Source organism: Trichosurus vulpecula, chromosome 6, assembly GCF_011100635.1.
Source record: "Trichosurus vulpecula isolate mTriVul1 chromosome 6, mTriVul1.pri, whole genome shotgun sequence".
In the NCBI taxonomy this organism is placed as follows: Eukaryota; Metazoa; Chordata; class Mammalia; order Diprotodontia; family Phalangeridae; genus Trichosurus; species Trichosurus vulpecula.
In genome coordinates this window covers 83087095-83107629 of record NC_050578.1, presented here as the reverse complement: position 1 = coordinate 83107629, position 20535 = coordinate 83087095, and the positions used below count along the sequence as shown (strand labels likewise).

Sequence of the window (20535 nt, the reverse complement as noted above, 5' to 3'; positions counted from 1 at the left end):
ATGACCTTTTGTTATTCTCTCTCTAGAGACTGACATATGGTCAATTATCACAGATACCTGCCTGTACACAATGATGACAGAACAGACCAATGAAAAGATTTGGCTGTTGTGATCAACCAGAAGAATTCAACATGCTTCCATGATGTAAATGGGTATGCAAAACCCATAAATTTTGCTACCAGTTGTGTAGCATAATAATATAAATCATAACCACCAGATCTTTCAGCTGGTTTACCTTTTAGCCTATTCTTTAGGTAGATTATTTAACATCTACTTATAGGACATATTTCCCACCCCAGAAGTTATTGTTTGCTGTAATTTGCTCTACTATCCCAAGTTTCTCTATATCCTCTGTAAATATTGCAACCAACCAAAAAATTCCCCTTATTTCTAATTCTTATATGTCATTACCCTTTGATTCCTAAATCTTTACTGAGAGAGAAGGTAGCACTCTTTCTGGGTGGGTGGGGGGAATTCCAACCACTCGTTCCATTTCTGAATAGGTAAAAACTCTTTCCTCCCACTTTTTAATCTCTGTCCCTCTTCTTTCTTCTCTTCTTCTAATTTCTCTCCTCCTCTTTTCTTTGTCTCCCTACCAAAAATAAAAGTATCAAGTAAATGGAGACATGGTTAATTTGGGGTATATATTCTGGTTTCTTAACCCTCCCCTCCCCTTCCTGGTGTTTATAATCTCCACTGCAATTCAGCATAATGTTTATTTCATAAGATTTTTGCAGATGGATATGTGAAAACCAAATATACAGAAGGGCATGTGCAAGTGTCAAGTGCCATAAGGATAGTGGTAAGAATAATAAAATATGTAAAATGATTTTGTTATTTTTCTTGATTAACCACTATTTATGGTGAGAGTCACATTGAGAGGCTCTAAAGAATGAACAGCAACAAACGAAAAGCATTTATTAAAGAGGAGATCCTGAGGGAGTACTATGCTAAATTCGAGAATACAGTATAAAAGCAAAGACAGTGCCTCTTGTCAAGGAGATAACTTTTAATGAGGGAAACAATTCACATAAGGAATTGATGACCACAGATAGGTCTTTTGACCCAGAAAGTTACCAGGATTGGCAGGGTGGGGTGGGATAGGGGAATATATTGGCGTACTTCATCTAGAAGCAATGATAGAATTAACTTGATCATGGTTTATAGTTCCAGAGAGGAGAAGTATGTACAAGTAGCTGAGGCTTCCCCAAAATAAATAGCATTCAGAGGCAATTACCAGCAGAGATCGGGGAGAGAATTAATGGAGGGTGGCAGAAATTTTCCATGACAGGTCACTGGTGTAGGTTGCAAGGGGGAGAACTTTGCTGTATGAGGAAAGTTGATTTATTTCATATCTTCCATGGAGGAGGATAGGGACCCAAGGGGGAAATACAGTTACTTAGCTAGAATGAATAAAGTCAGTAATTCTGTATTCTTTCTGGGACTCAGGTCCACTTAAATTGCAGGAACATTTATTCTCTCCTGAAATCACATAGGTAGCAGCTGAGCACTTGGGCTGGTATTCCTTATTCTTCACATACAACTAACTTATTTTTTCCTACAATTTCTAACATACCATAATTTTTCATAAATCTTGTCAATTTCACATGCCAACCTTACATTGTGTGTGTCTGTGTGTGTCTGTGTGTGTGTTTCGTAGTTCCCTAGAAAAAAACACAGTCTATAAGGTTTTTCCATTTTGTTGATATAATACTTAAAGGATCCATGAGTTCATCTCAATAGACACTCCTTCCACTGATGTAGCCCACAACCCCTTTCTGCCTCAATAACCAGTCAATTAATCAATAAGCATTTATTAAGCACCTTCTCTATGCCAGGCACTGTGTGAGGTGCTAAGATTGCAAACCTGAAAATGAAACACTTTGCTCTCAAGAGATTGCATTTGATAGGGAAACTAGACAGACGTATATAAGATAAATTTAAAAAATGCAAGGTAGTTCATGGAGGAAAATCACTCATTTGAAGACATAAGATAAGGTTTTGTGTAGGTTTATGTAGTACAAGAATTCTTAACCTGTGTGAAGCCTATGGATACTTTTTTTCCCAAATAATGCTTTTAAATAAATAAATTAAAATCAAGAAGATTACAAAGGAAAAGAGTTGTATTGGAATAGAATTATCAAAACATTTTTAAAACATTCATGGATACTGCGTCTTCCCAGTTAAAACCCAGTTTTTAACCCAGTTAAAAATGTAGTAAGCAGTTCACAAAGCTGAATCCTGAAGTGAGTAAGGTATTCTCTGGGGTAGTGGGAGGGAGGCAGTGACTTCCAAGCATGGCAGATATCCATTGCAAAGGCATAGAGATGTGAGGACCAACAAGAAGGCAAAAAGAGGAGTAATGTATAACAAGGCTGGAAAGGTAGGCTGGGACCAGGTTATGAAGGGCTTTTAAAACCAAACAGGTGTAGACTGCCTTTTTTGATTGTCATAGCTTAACATTTCATTATCCTGGGGTCAACCTGGTGAGGAACCTTTATGGATATAATTAAGCTGGTGATGACAAGACAAATGTGTAATCTATCTAATATACTTCTACTTTTCAGCCTTGGCAGGATTTTCTAGAATTTGGCCTCCAAGTCACCCTTGGTGAAGCATCAGAGTGGGACTTCAGTGAACGGTTATATTACAAACACTTATTAATTTATAGCACACTCCTCCCTTTTTATTTTTTTGCAGATGAAGTTATGCATTTTGAATTTTGCTGTAATTTAGAGGGGTTTTTTCCTATTTTTTTTATAGGCTTTCAGTGAGTTTGAGATTGAACAGCATCAGGAATGTGCTTATGATCACTTGGAAGTGTTTGATGGGGAAACAGAAAAATCACCAATTCTAGGTCGTCTGTGTGGCAACAAGATGCCAGATCCCCTGGTGGCAACTGGAAATAAGATGTTCCTTCGTTTTGTTTCTGATGCGTCAGTACAAAGAAAAGGCTTCCAAGCCCAGCATTCTACAGGTCAGCAAACCAAGATCTCTTGGATAGAGATAAGTGGCCTCTTCTCCTATGCCACGTGGATATGTTTGGTTGAAAAAAAAAGATTCTTAAAAGATAGCAGTTAACATTTTAGTTTAGGAGAGACTAAACCATTTTACGAACTCTACGAGAGTTCTGTCAATAGTCTAAATCTTCACCTGCTACAACTACAGTTCTAAATTCTTAGAAATTATTTTGGTACAGAATATATCAATATACCTTAAAGTATTTCAAGTAGAAATTATTGTGGTACAGAATATACCAATATTCCTTAAAGTATTTCAAGTTTACTGGCTTGATCAGGTTTGTCATTACACAGATGATTTTTTTTAAAAACTTCTATAGGATTTTTAATGTTTACTAAATAATTTTGGTGTAATATGGCTTAGTGGAATGATTAAGAAAACCCATTTTTTAATACCAGCCCTTTGGGTTACTAGCTGCATAGCCTAGGGCAGGTTACTCAGGGCCTTCATTTCCTTATGTGTAAAATAAGCGTTTTTTACACTAGATGAGCTCCAAGACCCCTTCTAGTTTGGTGATTCTGCGAATCAACATAAAACTTTACATTAGCTAACCTCAATTCATGAGGTTTTAAAAGTCTAGTTTTAAATGTCACTCCCTCAGTCATCTTTTTGCTTAACAGGAACACAGATTTCCTTTTCTGTTTCAACATGAAGCACCAGCCTTTGCCTCATGAGAAACAAAACCAAATTGTAAATAAGTTATACTTACTTCTTTTTATCTATGAAATTTAATTGGGATAAATCAATAACTAGTCTATCTTAAAGAGTCAAAGTGACTATTAAATAGAAAATGTTCCTTTCCTTTACTCTCTTTTAGAAAAGTGAGTGAATGTTAGCTTTTTGTGAAAGTCCCTTAGTGACCTCTAGTGGCCTAATACTTTAAACAATTTTAACATTTATTCAACATTAAAATTTTACCCTGAAGGGGAAAAAACAAAGCCTAAAACATTTAGGGTAGCCATGCTGTGGTAGAAAGACCAATAGATCTAATTAGTTGGGAGGCCTTAGATTAGAATTCCTGTTTTTTGAGAGTCTATTACTAACTGTGTGACCAGGGGCAAGCAAATCATGCCATTTCTTTGAACCTCGGATTCCTCATTTGTTGAATAAAAATAATAATGTTTGCTGTATCAATCTCATAGAGTAGTTCTAAAGAAGTATTTCCATAAGCTTAATTTATAATATGAAAAGAGGCAAAAACTATTTTGATGGTATTTATTGAGAGTATCATGATTATGTTTATTTTCATATTAACTTTATTGATGTCGTTTGTGTTCATCTCATAGTAACTTATGGGCATGCCCTCCCATACACCTCAAATGACCCCTCTCTTGGAATAAAGAAAAAGAGTTAAGCAGAACCAACTAGAATAGTAGTTACCTATATCAAACACTATATGCAGTTTTGGTCATACCTATAACCCCCACCTTTCTGGCTCAAGGAAGAAGGTACTTCCTTGCCTTTTCTCTGAGGCCAAGACTGGACATTATGATTAACTTTCCACTCCTGTCTCATACTAAGGATTCTATGGATAACCCTCGAGGAAAAATATGTTCCCTCTACTTACCGCTCTGTATCTTGAGTCCTTACTGATACATTTCTATTTACACAACCAACCTCTCACAATGTAATACCCTATGGGTGAATGGTGTTTATACAATAGCCACTAACAATAGTGACACTTTTGATCTTTAAAAAAAAACACATTTACTTATTAAGGCAAACAAACATAATGTTAAAAACATCATAGATACTCAAATTAAATCAAGTGCTCAAATCCACACATTAACCGAGGTCACAACCTTTCCATGTACTTAGGATCTTTGGCAATACACTTATAGGAACATTGCAAGACAACACGAGGGAGAAAAACACATTTACTTGGGATAATACATAACTCTGGACTACAGGCTTTCATGTCATTGGTCGATTTAGGAATATCTGCATCTCTGCTTACCGCTTTTCTGTTGGACCTCATTACTCTTTAACTAGGAAACTATTCTTCTCTACTGTATATGCAAATAGCATTTACAAGTTCTTTTAATTTATTATCACCCAAATAAGGATACTTAGTAAGTCCTACCTCTTAATGTTGTTTCAACAATCTGGCTAGCAGCTGCTGTGGGGGTGGTAACCAACAACAACCAGCACACAGAACGCTGCAAGCCCAGATTCTTTTGATCTGTTTTACTAAGGAAAGCAACATTAAGAGGTTAACAATCTTACTTTAATCCAGCATACAAATATCATTCACTTAATTCAGGGGGAAAAGCCAGTACCCTGAACTTCAGAGCAAATACAAACAAATTACAAACATCAACAGACCTTGTCTGATTCAAATCTCAATGTATAGTTACCAGAGTTTAACAAAGTCTGAACATCCAGGTTTACAAGCTGGAGCGCTCTTAACTACAGCTGCTCCAAGTCTCCACATCAGCACACCGCCAAGAGTGAGAGCCCTAAGCCCTTTTTATGCACTCTTTAGCCATCATCAAACATCATCTGAGCGACCAGAACTTAAGGTCTTACTATTGGCTCTGGTCTTAGCAACTCCCCTTCGGACCCTGGGGGCTTCACACCCGCACCTAGTAGGTACGGGTTTGGGGCCTACTTGGGAGTGAAGATATAATCAGATTTCCCTTCATTGGTCCCACCTTAGTTACCAATGCAAATGTCTATAACAGTTTTCTTTAAATCAGAGAAATATAAAAGTCATCAGAGAGACTATTTCTAGACTCTACAGACCAGACTAGCCAGTTATTCTTCACCTTGATGTAGTGTTATCCATTCAGAATGGAGATCACAGTAAGGCAGCCCAGGCTGACACTTTAAGCAAGGTAAATAAACCTAGACAACTGACCAGGATGAAAAGCAGCTGCAAAGCCTATACTATAGACTCTGCTTTTTCTTCTCATTTAAACCATCATACAGCTAAAAGGCCCTAAAAAGCTCTAAGAAGCTTCTCTTTCCAATGCTAGGTGGTGCCAGAAGTTCTTTAAGTTTTACCTTCTTCAGTTATAAAATAGTTACATGTAAATGAAATGATTGACTATAATATTTTGTAGTTCTAAAATCTTCAACATATCCTTTTGTGTATGTCTTTTAATACTGTGATTCTTCATACTCCTATCTTTCTAGTTTCCAGTAAAGTTATTTCTTTGCCTCTTTAAAACTGTTCGTATGCAAATGATATTATTTATTTTATAAAATTAATCTTTTATATTTATTCTATAGCTTTTCTGCAAAACTGAAAATCATTGGGTCTGGCTAAGATCCATAATTGTTATTTCAAATACTTAACAGTGGCTCACAAATTACTAGCAAAGTGCCTTCCCAGGCTGTTCCAATTTTTCTTAAAACAAGGTGTCATGTGTCTGTTACAAAAGGAAGAGAACACTAGCAACTCCTCCTGATACAGGCCAATTACATGTTTGTATATTCTTTATAAGCCATCACAGCTTTTATCACCCCAAAACATTTATAAACACTGCCAACAAAACATGTTGATGTTAGAGCAAAAAGTAGTTGTCCAAAAGCCCCAGGGATTAAAAGGGTAACTATTTATCTCTTTGCTAATTATTAAACAAGCTGACTAAAATTACAATAGCATTTATAGTACCTTTGGAGATTATCACAAAGCCTTTGACTCAGTTGCAAACTCATGGCTTATTCATGTACTATAAATATATTAACTAGATCCCAGCATGGAGACACCCTGTAACAGAAATGCTACTTGCAGCTGCTGTGGAGGTATAAGACCAATAACAACAGCACACAGTGGGGCTGTGTTAGCACAAGTTCTTTGATCTGCTTTTCTAAAGGACAGTAACTTTAAAGGGGTCAACAATCTTACTTTAATTAAACATATATATCATTCACTTAGTTCAGGGGAAAAGTCAGCACCCTGAATTTCATAGATAATACAAATAGAAATTACAAGCAAAGAAATAAAGACCAACAGACAGGGTTATGTCTGAGAAATTAGCACAGATTGATAGATCCATTTGTCTGACCATTACACATTGTTACCAGAGAGAGAAACACCACCATCTGGTTTTTCAAAGCTGGGGGGCTCCTTAACTGCTACCCAGAGTCTTATCTGTCCAAATCACACAAATACTCTTCCAATGAGTGAGCCCCAAAACAAAATGCTAACCTCAGAGTATACATACACTTCTCAGAGCCAGAGGGCATCACAGCCCTCTTGACCCAGTGCCTAATTAGAAATTAGCAAAAGATGTGAGCCTTCCTACAAAACAACCTCCCCTAATCAAGCTTCCCTTAATGGGCTCCACATGAGGCCTATTAATGGGTGAGGAAGATCTTCAATCACATTAACATTACACAGCTTTAGATTATTGGATGTCAATGTGCAAAGCTATTCTCTATTCCAAAACACATACAATAACATCAAGAACAATTGATCTAAAATATGACATTTTTTTAGGAACACCATTTAACCTCATTATGGTTCTACCTAGCCTTAAATTCATCATTGTCTCCCCTAAAAAGAACTGCTAATAACTTCCAAATTACAAGGAAAGTGAAAGCAAAACCTATAATTAATTACTTGATGTACATCCATGTCATCAAGCAATACAGTTAACTCTAGGTAAGACGCATTGTGAATAAAGCTATCCAAGAGAAAGCTATAGCTCAGTGTGTTGAGACTCAGGGACATCTTGAAATAAAAACTCAGTGGGAAGAACACATTCAAAGCAATTAGCCCCTAATCAATACCAACCTCAATATAAATTTTTGAAACTATAAAATTCACCATTTTGAATTTGTCAAGTACCCTAACTAAAACCCATACAATATTAATGAAACAAAGCCCTCTATCAGTTTGAACCTATGTCCTAAGTTGTTTTTTTTAATGGAATTTAAAAATATATTACTTAGTATTTAGTATTATCATACTAAGGTAACCGTTGAAAGATTAAGACTTCCTCAACAAAAAAGAGTAAGAGAATTGATAGACATTCTGAAAACACATGCTAAACAGGTCAGAAACCTACAAAAATACTTTTTTCACAAACATATTTCACCTCATGGAGCATTAGTAGAGGCTGAAAATAGTCATACAGCATTGGTTCTAATGTAAATAAAAGTGGTTTATCTCAGAATGGTTAGCTATAGCAAGAGTGGAATGCAAAAGAGTGATATCTACATTAAGTAAACAATGTCAAAAAAGAGACATCAAATATATGTTTGAGTTATGTGAATTTGATTATAGAAACATAGGGGTTTATGGTAGCAATTCAGGCCAGGTCATCACCGTGAGATATTATAGAAGGATTACCTTTAAGGAGTACAGTGTTCAGTGCAAATTATGTAAGGAAATAGTCAAAAAAACAACAAAAACAGCAACAAAAAATCATTGCAAGACATGAAAACAAAACAAACAAAAAACTCTGCAGTGCAAACTGAAATCAAAATTAGCATATGCCAGGTACCTAACAAGATACAGCTTGGTGTCCAGGATTTTACTTTAGAAGCTCTCTATTTTTCAAGGACTGACAGATCTCCATTAGAACTCTACCAATAAACTGTTTTAGAGAGTAATCACAGGCTGTTGTTGCCCACACTGACCCAGATAGAATGCTGATCCACAAAAACATAAGGACAACCTCTTAAGCAGATGTCACCATAACAAATAAACATAATCTCCAAGCCTCAAACAAAAGCTTTCAAAATTCATAGACTAAGCAGAAGGAATAAAATTCATCTGGGAAAAGAATGAGGTTCACAACATTCCTGTCATCACATCTGCTGCTAAACTTGGATAGAGGGTACTCTTAATGAGCATATAGAAGATGGCATTATACCATAATTCTTTTATTTAACTACAGGAGCACTCATTTTGTCCACTTGTTCAATGTTGCATGAGATATTAAGTATGACCAAAAGATAGTGATGTCCCAGGATAATTTCTTTCTTAACGTCATCAAACAAAATGATAACAGCATAATATGACTTGATGACTAGAAGTATTATAGCCATCAGAAACTATCTTTCATAAACTAAAGGATGATAAATTCTCATGCTATTAATACAGAACTCAAAGTATAATTCATCAGATTCTAACAAATAAGCTGTTATAGAACCAGACCATTGTTATATACAGAACTGTTTCCCATATGTACCCATATTTAATTGAATTATTGAATTATTTATATAGATTGTAAATTATATAAATCATCTAATTGATTTCATAAAATTTAAGAAAATTTTAATAAATGGTACCATATCAAATTAATATTCATGTTCTCTGAACTATGTGGATCAAAAAGATTTCCAAATATAGAGATCTAGTAGAAGAAATAAAAATCAAGTCAGAGTATGACGAGGTACAAATTATCCCTGTCATCTTCCCTCCTACTTAACTTCTACTAAAGAGGCTCTTGGAGAGCCTATAGAAGATGGACTTATATCCCAATATTTTTAATTGGTCACAAAAGTAGTTATGTTATCCACTTACATAATTTTCTGCAGAATGTTTAATAAAAAAGATTAATAGCAGGATGGTGACTTGTTTTAGGATCCACCTTATCTGAACTCCATTGAAAAGAATGAGAACTTGGTATATCTTCCAGGGATCTACTTGTGTATTTCATCCACTGTGCCACCCACCTTTCCTACTTTGTAAGCCTTGGAACTCAGGTTATTAAGGAAAGGAGTCTATGCAAGCTATACTATTATTTTTTCCTATAAAATTCTATGACTAGGGAAACAATATTCTTTATTACATTTTTCCCTTTCTTATAACCATTCCAGCTTCCAAATCCAAACTTACATTAAAATGGCTTTGCTTCAGTCTCTAAAAACAGAAGAAAAAAACATGAATAAGATTGTAAGTGATTTAATTAAAAGAGCAGAAAACCCTTTAAGAAAAAGAATAGATTTTTTTTTTTCATTAGCGCATCCTGTAAATCTGAGAAAAGTGAGCATATATTAGCAGGGAGAGTGAGAAAAAAAATTTCTCCAAAAAAAGTCTCAAGGATTGAGGTTTCTTCAGGCATAAAACTGTGCTTTATCATATATGTCTTTTAAAAATAAAATGCTGCATTACAGAATTTTTTAAGAATCAACTGTGTTTTTGTATTTGATCCTAGTTGGGTTGCTCACTAAAAACTTTTGAGGACTAACTTATAGCATCTATTCAGCAATTTAATGTTATGCAAGAAAATTAACAAGCATGTCCTTTGCCAATTAAAATCAAGACTACCCCAGGCCTTTATTCCTGTCATGTTACTAGTTCCATTCATATTCATTTTCCATTTCATTGTATTTTCCAAAAGGCCTTCTGGCAACTGATAAATTTTTGTAAATAAATAGTTCATTTAGAAGCACTATTGCTTCTATATTATACCTGTACTTCTATATTATATCATTGTTTGGGTATTTTTCTTGTTTCCTTCATGACTAGAAACTTGTAAAATATTTTCATTTGTGTTTACAGATTTGCTGTATTTGGATATACAGATTTATTACAGACTTCGTATTTTAGAAGGGCAGTGTGTGAACAGTATATTCTGGCACATAGCCATTGAAGATCTCAAAGCAATGTTTTATACATTTTAATTATAACCACTAGCAGATACTTGCTTGAATCTTTTCTGTTGTGATGATCAGGCTGTGGTAACCCTGAAAGTTAGACCATCTAATACTAGAGGATGCTATGGGGAAACACTAAGCTTCTCAGAGATTGGGCAAACTTTATCTCCTAAATCTTCCTCTTTTGTCAGTAACTATGCTCCTCTCAATTGTTCTAGGCTTACTTTAGCTCAGTGATTGTCCAGCGATTTAGCTTCTAGTTCAGGAAAGTAATGAACCATTTATCCATCAATTCAGAAGAAAAAAAATTAAGTGCAATAAGACCGAAAAATATTTAATTTGCTAAAAACAGACACTAATGCTTTCTATGTCTTTGTTCACTGAGGAAACTACCCTGGGTCAGAAAGAAGTTGAACAAGGCAGTGGGTAATCTGTCAGGATCACCAGCTCCTAGTCTGGGCTCTTTGTGTTTCAGAAAACAGGAAAGCTTCTCCAGTGATTCAAGCCTTAGTCCTCTGAATGGGCCTAATCTTGGGGATTGCCTATTTGCTTTTGTAAAATGAGACCAACCCAAACTATGTCAAGCTGGTATTCCTACCACATTATTATAAGAGTATGATCTGTGTTTGGATTTATTCAAATAGTTTCTTGGCTTAGCCTCTATCTACTAGAAAATCCCATCCCTGTTTCATTTTAGTGAATCCCAGTAACTTAAACTTAGCTTAATGGAAGCTGCCATTATGTGGAATAGTCATTACTGTATAAACCAAAGTAATAAAAAATCAAATATGTTAATGCAACTACTGCACAGGCTGTGCCAACTACAGTTATTCCTAAACCCAGTCACATTTAAATAGCTATAGGCATATCTGGAATCCAGGAGTTCTAGGAGCACAGTTCAGGTGCTTAGACACAGACCACCCCAATAAGTTGCTCATATCAGGAGCTAGAAATTGCCAGGTATCAAGCATTCCCGTTACTTTTCCACTCAGATTAATGACCTTAAGGAACTCAAGACCCAGGATATCAATTCTTTCTATAGTCACTTTTCTTTACTTACCACTCTGTGCCTAGTTAGGACACTGCCCTCCTGCTATTTTCCAGTGCGGATGACTCATCAGCTTGACTGTTTGGGGGATTGATTGCTCTTCTTGGATATATCTGAGAATTCTGAGAATTAACAACAATAAAGCAAATGATTAATTCTCAGGGTAAATACATACTCACAGGATTCTAGCAAGGTCTCAGCTTTCCTACGCTTCGCAATCTCTTTATGTCTTCTCTGTTTCCTACTCCATGCCGGGTATTTCCAGGATACACATGTATGCATGATGCCAACATATGAATGTGTTTACACTGAGGTCTTCTGTGTGAATTCTTGTGACTATTTTCTGAGTTTTTTGGCTAGTAGGTAGCTTAAAATATGCAGTCACTCCAATGATGATAAAGAATAAGTGGACAGATTATAGTTATAAAAGACAATTTATGATCTGAACAAGAATAAGGGATGTTGAGGCCCACTGCTATGGGAAAATGGACTATTTTAGCAGAGGGTTGAGATTGAAAGAGCCGCTGAACCCCTAATTTGTTCCCAATACCTCTTAAGCAAGATGCCAGAAAGACTAGCAAGAAAATTAAGGATTTATAGACCAACATAAGTACAGAGGATATATGAGATTGTTCACATTAGATAAATTAAAATTTGCAGACCTAGACAGATTATATGCCAACGTGACAAAAGAGTTTGCTGATGTAATTTGATTCCCTATCAATAGATAGGGTATCCATTTTGGTAATATTTAGATAACATAGAGGTACTATGTTTCTGATTTTAAAAAGCAAAGTGAGTAGAGAAGATATGGACCAATAAGCTTTGTTTCCATAACTGACAAATTTCTCAAATTATTACATGCTGTATGGTTATTTTTTAACACATAATAAACAATGGAAAGTAAATTAGATTGTACGGGAACAATTTATGCCAAACTAGCTACATTTTGTAGTTTATGAGGTTGCTAGGTTGATAAATCAAGGCAACATTACAGCTATGTCATATCTTGATTTCAATGAGACATTTAACAATGTTTCCCATGACAGTATTATGAAAAAGGTGGTAAAATATGCAACCTGAAGGGAGGGGCTATTTTTTGTCTTTAAAGCCTCAGTGTCTAGCATAATTCCTTGAACATGGGGTAGGATCTTAATTTTTGTTATTGTTGTTTCAGTTGCGTCTGACTCTTTGCAACCCCATTTGGGGTTTTCTTAGCATCTTCAGTATCTTTCTGGAGTGATTTTGCCATTTCCTCCTCCAGCTCATTTTATAGATGAGGGACCTAAGGCAAACATAGTTAAGTGACTTGCTTAGGGTCACACTGCTAGTAAGTACCTGAGGGCAGATTTGAACTCAGGAAGATGAATCTTCATGACTCCAGGCCCAGCACTACATTCACTGCACCGCCTAGCTACCCTGCAGTCTTAAAACATGTTATCTTATTGAATTGATGATAGTGATATGGGATGGCTTTGTGAGCAGTATACTAACCTACCCTAAATAATGTTGCTTAGTGTTTCTATATTAACTTGTAAAAAACTAGGTAGTAGAATATGGCATGGCTTTCCCCCATCCAACTTCTTTATTACTCATTTATTACATTTGGATGAAGATGAAGAAGGATTTTTGATAGGTAATAGCATAAATGAAAGAATCAAGTTTTAAAATAATTTTGACAAGTTCAAACATTAGACCAAAACCGAGAAGTTAAAATTTCACAAAGATGAGTCTAAGATTTACATTAAATTAAACTGCATTTACAGATCAGGGAGTATCTGATATGACAGAAATGCATGGTAAAGACATCTTGGGGAATTTAGATGACCTCTAAGAAAAATAAACCAGTGGAGAAGGAGAGATTGAAGAAACAGGAGAGAAGTGACATAATTAATCAAACAACATTCATTGTCTGAAAACAAGGAGATAAGTTCCAAATCACAGATGGAGCAGTTAACGTTAGAAAGGAAGTGTGAAAATGCTTACCAAGTACACTACAGCATACAGAAATAAGAAAACATTAGCAGCAGTTATAATTTTATAGGTAGTTTTTTCAAATAGCACATTTAGTTTTTATTGGTAAGTAGTTAGTTGTTTAAGCCTTAACTTTCTCTTATGAACAAATGAAGATCTGGTACATGTTTATGTTGACATATCAGATAATTTTGGACAATACCCAATTAGCCCATTTTCTGAGTATCATTACAATTCCTTAAAATTGCCTATGCATGCATCCAATATATAGAAGTGACCCAAATCGATCTGCGATATTTCCTGCCCTATTCGGAGCACTATATTTTAGGAAGGACCTTTTTAAGCCAGAGTATGGCAGACAGTTATTTAAAGGATCTGAACATCATAATATACAAGGATCACTTGAAGGTATGAGAGTATTCACCCTATGGAAGAGAAGACTTTGTGGGGTGGGGGAGGGGGGGATGGGGCGGAGCTTGATAGCTGTTGTCAAATATATGAAGGCTTGTCATATAGAAAATTAGTTAGAGGAGGACTAGGAGCAGTGAATAGAAGTTGAAGTCAAGAAAGTTTAGACTTGGTGAAAATTGAAACAAAATTAAAAGAAAACTTCCTAACAATTCCAAGAATGGACTAGCCTGACTCAGAAGACAGTGACTTTCAACTCAGTGAAGGTAGGTAATGACTAGATGGCCTGTTGTCAGTAATGATGTACACAGAGGGATTCTTGTTCAGGTAGAGACCTCTGATCTACCTCCCAACTCAAAGATTTGTTGCTTCTCTTGTCTCGACTCCTTGAAGTTATAGCTAGGTGTTGAGTCTAACTAAGCTAAGGAAAAGAAGCCTTAAGGTTAGAGTTTTCAAGAAACCATTTTAGCATCTGACCTCTCTTCTCCCAAATGTGTATATTCTCCCACAAGTCACACACACAATTTCCTGAAATTTCCTTAACCATAATGTTTCGTTTTAGTGACTAGTCCATTAGGACACTTTAAATTATGATTATAGAGGGAGGGGGCCCTTAAATGGCCAGAAAAAAATAGGTAACGTGTTTCTCAGACATGTTTAATAACTTGAGTTTTGGGGAGTTGTACTGTACAGAAATCAGGAAGCAGTTCTGTAGTTGCTCTGATCACTTACTAAGGCTAATACATATCAGTATGAGGAAGATAAAAACACCTGTCAATGAGTTTCATATGTACTCAAGAGCCTCAGTGCAGCAGCATTTTGATAATACTTATGTTTGCCTTGAAGATTTTATTTATATAACATATGTGTTATAATTACAAAGAATTATGTTTTGACTGTGGATGATCGAATAATATTTTATGTGTAGTTTTCCATCATCATTCATGTGTCCTTGAGGTGCTTTACAGTATTAATTAGTGAAAAAGAATAAAAGAGGCCCTATTCACAATGGCAGTGATTATTAGTTTGTAGAGATTAAGGGAAATATTTGTCACATATTTCCCTGGTGACATGAATAGGAAGATGACTTTTTGTTTTCCTGGGGGATCCTAAATATATCTTCCATTTGCTTTCAGAGCACTCTCCTCAATCCTGGCAGAGGTTGGAAGCATCTGCTCAACCTCCATTATTTCTGTAGCTCAATCCGGGGCCCTGCAATGTGGAAACAGAAAATGAGCATAGTGAAGGAACTAGAGATGTTTCTTTTGGAGAAGAGAAGGATCATGCAGAGCATGCATAGTGTCTGTAGGCAAGTTTTTAAGGGCTGTCATGTGATGAAAAGTTCAGCAGAACCAGAAATAGAGGAATTAAGGGGCTGGGGACGAGTTCCCAAGAGGCAGTTCTGACTTACTATCAGGAGGAAAAAAAATAGAAAACAAGAAATTTCTCTAAGATTAGAGCTGTCCAAAAGGAGAATGGACTACTTCAAGAAGACCTCTCACTAGGTGACCATTCCTCAAGTGTGTCATAGTAGGGATTTTTAGTGAGATACAGGTTGAATTAGATGTCTACTGAGGGCCTTTCAACTCTGAAATTGTGAGACTCTGTGATTCACTCCAGAGTCACAGGTGGAGTTTATATCAACCTCATTTCCTTTTCTATATATCTCTGTTATGCTCTTGAATTTTTCGAAATGTGGCTGTGTTCTAGATCCTTACTAGTACTCTGAGGTGAGCTGGAAGGCGAGAATAATGAGGAAGCGTGCGTGGGGCGGGGGGCGGGAGAGGTGGTTCTAGTAGCACTATCTTCCACCTAAACTTACACACACACACACACACACACACACAGAAGACAACTTGAGGCTACATGCTCAGCCCTAAAACTTCTGTGACTTGAAAGATGATTGATTTTCACAAGCAAATTCCTAAAAAAATTCATTAAATATAACACTAGATGTACTACTATTTTGCCTTATTTTGTCTCTTATGCTTTCAGTTGGGTGAACCATTTATTACAATGAATTTGTAATTGGTATTAGTATAGCTCTTTCGTGATCTAATTCTGATATTCACAAAGGTAATAACACTAGTTTGATAAAGCTCGGTATTTTCCTATTACTCTGAACTAACACTTGCGTTTTCTTTCTCTGACTCTCTGTGACCCCATTAGGGGTTTTCTTGGCAAAGATACTAGTGTGGTTTGCCATTTCCTTTTCCAGATCATTTTACAGAGGCAACTGAGGCAAACATAATTAAGTGACTTGGGCAGGATCACACAACTAAGTGTCTGAGGCCAAATTTGAAATCAGGTCTTCCTCACTACGGACCGGGTGCTCTACCCACTGCACCGCTTAGCTGCCCTAGCTTCTTTAAGTATAGAAATCCCTAGTTCAAATTGAATCAAAGAGGGATCCTTTAAAATATTTTCCCCAATTTCTCACTTTTTGCACATGCAAACTATCATTGATTTTTGTTGTTAAGGGAGAGAGGAACAGGGAAGTGGGGGAACAGGGAGAATAATTTTGTACTTCTCTTAAGGCATACAGAGATGTAGACAGCAGATATGCCACCTTGAGCTCTTCATCTAAATGGTCATTCCAACACCAATAAACATATAGATGGCAACCTGGTAATAGAAATTGTGCTATGAAGTATTAGCATTAATTCTTTTCCTTCCTCCCCGCTTCCCCGAGGCAGAATGTGGTGGTCGACTGAAAGCTGAACCCAGTCCAAAAGACCTGTATTCTCATGCTCAGTTTGGTGATAACAATTACCCTGGCCAAGTCCGTTGTGAGTGGCTGCTACTGTCAGAACAAGGATCTTCAGTTGAATTAAGTTTTCAGACTTTTGAGATTGAAGAAGAAGCAGACTGTGGCTATGACTATGTTCAGCTCTTTGATGGACATGATTCAACAGATCAGAATCTTGGTCGATTCTGTGGCTCAGGTGTAAGTATTATAAGGATAGAAACTGTCCAATCGCTACCTCTTTATATTTTACTTGCTTTGTGTTTTACAAAGTAGTGCAAACGTTATTGTCTTATTTCTTTCCTAGAAGTGGGTCAATTGATTAAATGTCCTAATTCAAAATTGACATTGACTAAAATGAGAAAGTTTCAAGAAAAATCTTAAAATTCTTCCCCCAAAACTCTTTCTTACTGAACTGTTTCTTTGATTGAATTCTGAGAAATCCTGAGAGAGACTGTTTAACCTATCTAGTGTCCAGACAAGATCTAAATCAGAAATAAACCCCTTCATAGAATAATAAAAAGAAGGATAAAGGGGAGCAGAACAAAGACCACTTTTTTAAGCTCACAATTACATTTAGATGATCTTTGAAAACAAGAAAATGGTAAGCTAGATTTCTGTTTTATTATACTTCAATGCTGAAGTCCTACTCTGATGTCTCTTCTTGGTATGAAAATGACCCTACATTCTTTGAAGCTAATACAGTAGACATAAAGCTATGGCAGGTTTTCCCAAGCTGGAAAGTCTTTGAGGATATGTCTTTCACAGACACAGTGTCTATTATCCAAAGACCAACCTAGCTGAGTTTAAGAAGACTTGTAAAAATGTATGTTGGCCACAGTAGTTTGTGATATCAGTCCATTTAGGGTTGATGAGGTTGCAGTCTATATTTGGTGAAGGGAACACTTACATTAGTGAAATCTCTGATCGATAAAGTAATGAACTGAATTATGGTTTTTGATAATTATTAACCATTTTTGATTAAGAATTTTAAAATATATCCAATGCTATGTTGAGTATTTATACAATAATTTTAATTTAAACATCATTTTTATATTAGGTTATTTAAAATATTATTCAATGGAAGCACTTTAAGATTTTTAAAAGGATTATATGCATATAATTACTTGTCTTTGAAAGTATTTTCAAATTTTTAACTGAATTTCAGAAAAAAACTGGAAAAGAGGAGGAAGGAAACCTTTTAGAGACCATAGAGTTGACCCCAAATTCATTTCCACTTAGCAATATGCTAGAAAAACAGCAAGAAGCTTCAGCCTGGTCCTACTTGCTATATGTGTTTGGGCTCAGGAGAAGACTGGACTTTCTTCAGGTGTCTTCCAAAGGGCGCTGAAACAGATGAGTAACAAACTGTTTTTCATGAAGCCCTGAATATAAGTCCCTCTCAGAATGTATGTTATCCACACAATTATAGATGTTCTACAGAAGACAATTTTTAATATCCTCAAATGCTGAAAAATGTTCAAGTAATTATCCTGCTCTGGGTCTTTGTTTTTCTTTTAATCTGAAAAAATGAGGTGAGCTATTTCAAAGACAATTATAGCCTATATTGGGAATCAAGAGTGGTGGACTTGAATCAGGAAAAACTGTTATTGAACACTATTTGACCCTCAGCAAGGAACTTGGTCTTTGTCTGCTTTCTCATCTATAAAATGGTAGAAACATCTCAGGGTTGTTGTGAGCACCAAATGAGAAAACAGATATAAAACACTTTGTAAACCTTAAAGCAATAAGTGTGTGTGTCTGCGGGTATATACACATACATATATGTGTGTGTGTGTGTATGTATATGTATACATATATACATATGTAGTTATTTTCATCATTCTTTCTAGCTGTGACCTTGGATAATTCATTTAATCTCTATGGTTCTCATGAGAAAAATGATCATAATAATTATTACTCTTCCTAATAGTTCACATTTCTATAATGTTTTAAGGTTTACAAAGTATTTTTCTCACAAAAGTCTTATAATTTAGGCTATATAAGTATTATTATTCCCATTTTACATAAGAAGAAACCAAGGCTCAGGAAGCTTAAAAGTCTTTTCTGAGATCACACAGAGACATCAAAGCTGAGATTTGATCTCAGATCTCTGAACACTAAGGCCAGAGCGCTCTTCAACCTGTACCCAGGCCCTTCAACAGAAGTACAGTGACCTCATCTGGAAAATGAGAACATTCTACTAAATGTCCTTCCAAGTGTGTTATGCCATGATTCTGTGATCCATTGCCATTCAATACCCCTTCCCTGTTTCATTGTCATTTAATACCCCTGTGGAATGTATATTTTTATTCAAAAGATATTCCTACCAATTTTCTAATATTATCAACTTCTGTTAGCAGCAGGATAGAATTAAGCTACCTAAGAAATATCAACTTTTCTACGTTGAGGATAAAATTGTAAGTCCTTGAATTTTAATTATTTTGAATGAGGAAAAAATACTAATTTGGGAATCAAATAGTTCTGCTACTACCTTTGTAATCTTGGGCAAAGCACAGATTTATGGAGCTCACTTTCCTTATCTCCAAAATGAAACATTTGAATTTTATGAACTGCAAGTTCCTTTTATAGCTCTTAAAAATAGAGATAACCAATGTAAGTGCACATACGTGAAGTCTGGAGGTAGAGAGGAGGGAGATAAGGAATTCATAGTCCCAACACAAAATAATAAGTAAATACAATTTGGTAGCATTGGACCGTTGTTATAAGGTATAAAAGAAGGGAAGAGGAAGGGGGAAAGCATTTATGGAACATCTGTTATGTTTTAGGTGCCACACAAATTATTTGTCAATTATTATCTCATTTGATCCTCACAATAACTCTGTGAAGTTGGTGCTATGATTATCTCCAATTTACAAATGAGGGAACAAGCAGAGATTACATGACTTTCCTGGAGTCGTACAGCTATTAATTATCTGGAGCTGGATTTCAACCCAGTTCTTCCTGATTCCAGGACCAGCAATCTATGCACTGAACCATCTAGCTAGCATCAATAGGCTATTCCTTAACCAAGTAGACTATTAAAATGACTTCAGAATGTTTGCTTCTTGTCAAGTGCAGTCCTTTCAAAAGCACAAGCCTATGTGATGGCCACTGATTTATGGTGAAATCTATTCCACAGTATAAAACCATCTTAAAATGGAGTTTTTTCCCTGAGAAAATAACTGCATTGCTCTGTGTCAAATTACAATTGCAATACAGGTAAGGATTTTTTTTTAATCTCACATCAGTTGTGTTCTGAAAAAACTGTATTGTTTGTTTTTTAATCTCCAGCCACCTGAAGAAATCTATTCATCGGGGGATGCTATTTTAATTTATTTCCACACTGACGATACAATCAACAAGAAAGGATTCCATATACGATACAAAAGCAGAAAATACTCAGCTACCACTCGTACCAAAAAATAATGCCAAAACCTCTATGTCCAAAAGAAAAGGAGCATACTTGATGGGGAGAAGTATTCCTTTTTTTCTTCTAAAGTTATTAGCACAAAAATTTTCTATAATGAACTTGAATCAACACAAAACTCGAAAACCCGAATTGTTTCTGTTCCCAAATTGAAGTATTCAGGTAGCCCAGCAGAATGGACATGATGGTGATGGTTGGGCTCCATCTTTGACAATATCTGCAAAGCTGGTGGAAGGCCATTGCTTGTTTCCAGAAAGACTAGAACAGCTTTTGTAAACATCTTGATGTTTGTTATCAATGCCTGACAATTGAGTCAATTCCTTTCAGGAAAAGTGACCCTGCAGACTTCTT

The 20535-nt window shown here is 35.8% G+C and overlaps 1 protein-coding gene across 1 annotated transcript in view; it reads left to right on the top strand.

Moving 5' to 3' along the window:
* Positions 1-20183, top strand: part of TLL1 (tolloid like 1) — a 332054-nt gene extending 311871 nt beyond the window's left edge. The window contains exons 19-21 of the mRNA XM_036763870.1: positions 2764-2977; positions 16705-16955; positions 20049-20183. Of these exons, the coding sequence (XP_036619765.1) occupies positions 2764-2977; positions 16705-16955; positions 20049-20183 (600 nt within the window). The remainder of the gene's footprint in view (positions 1-2763; positions 2978-16704; positions 16956-20048) is intronic.
* Positions 20184-20535: the final 352 nt, after the last annotated feature.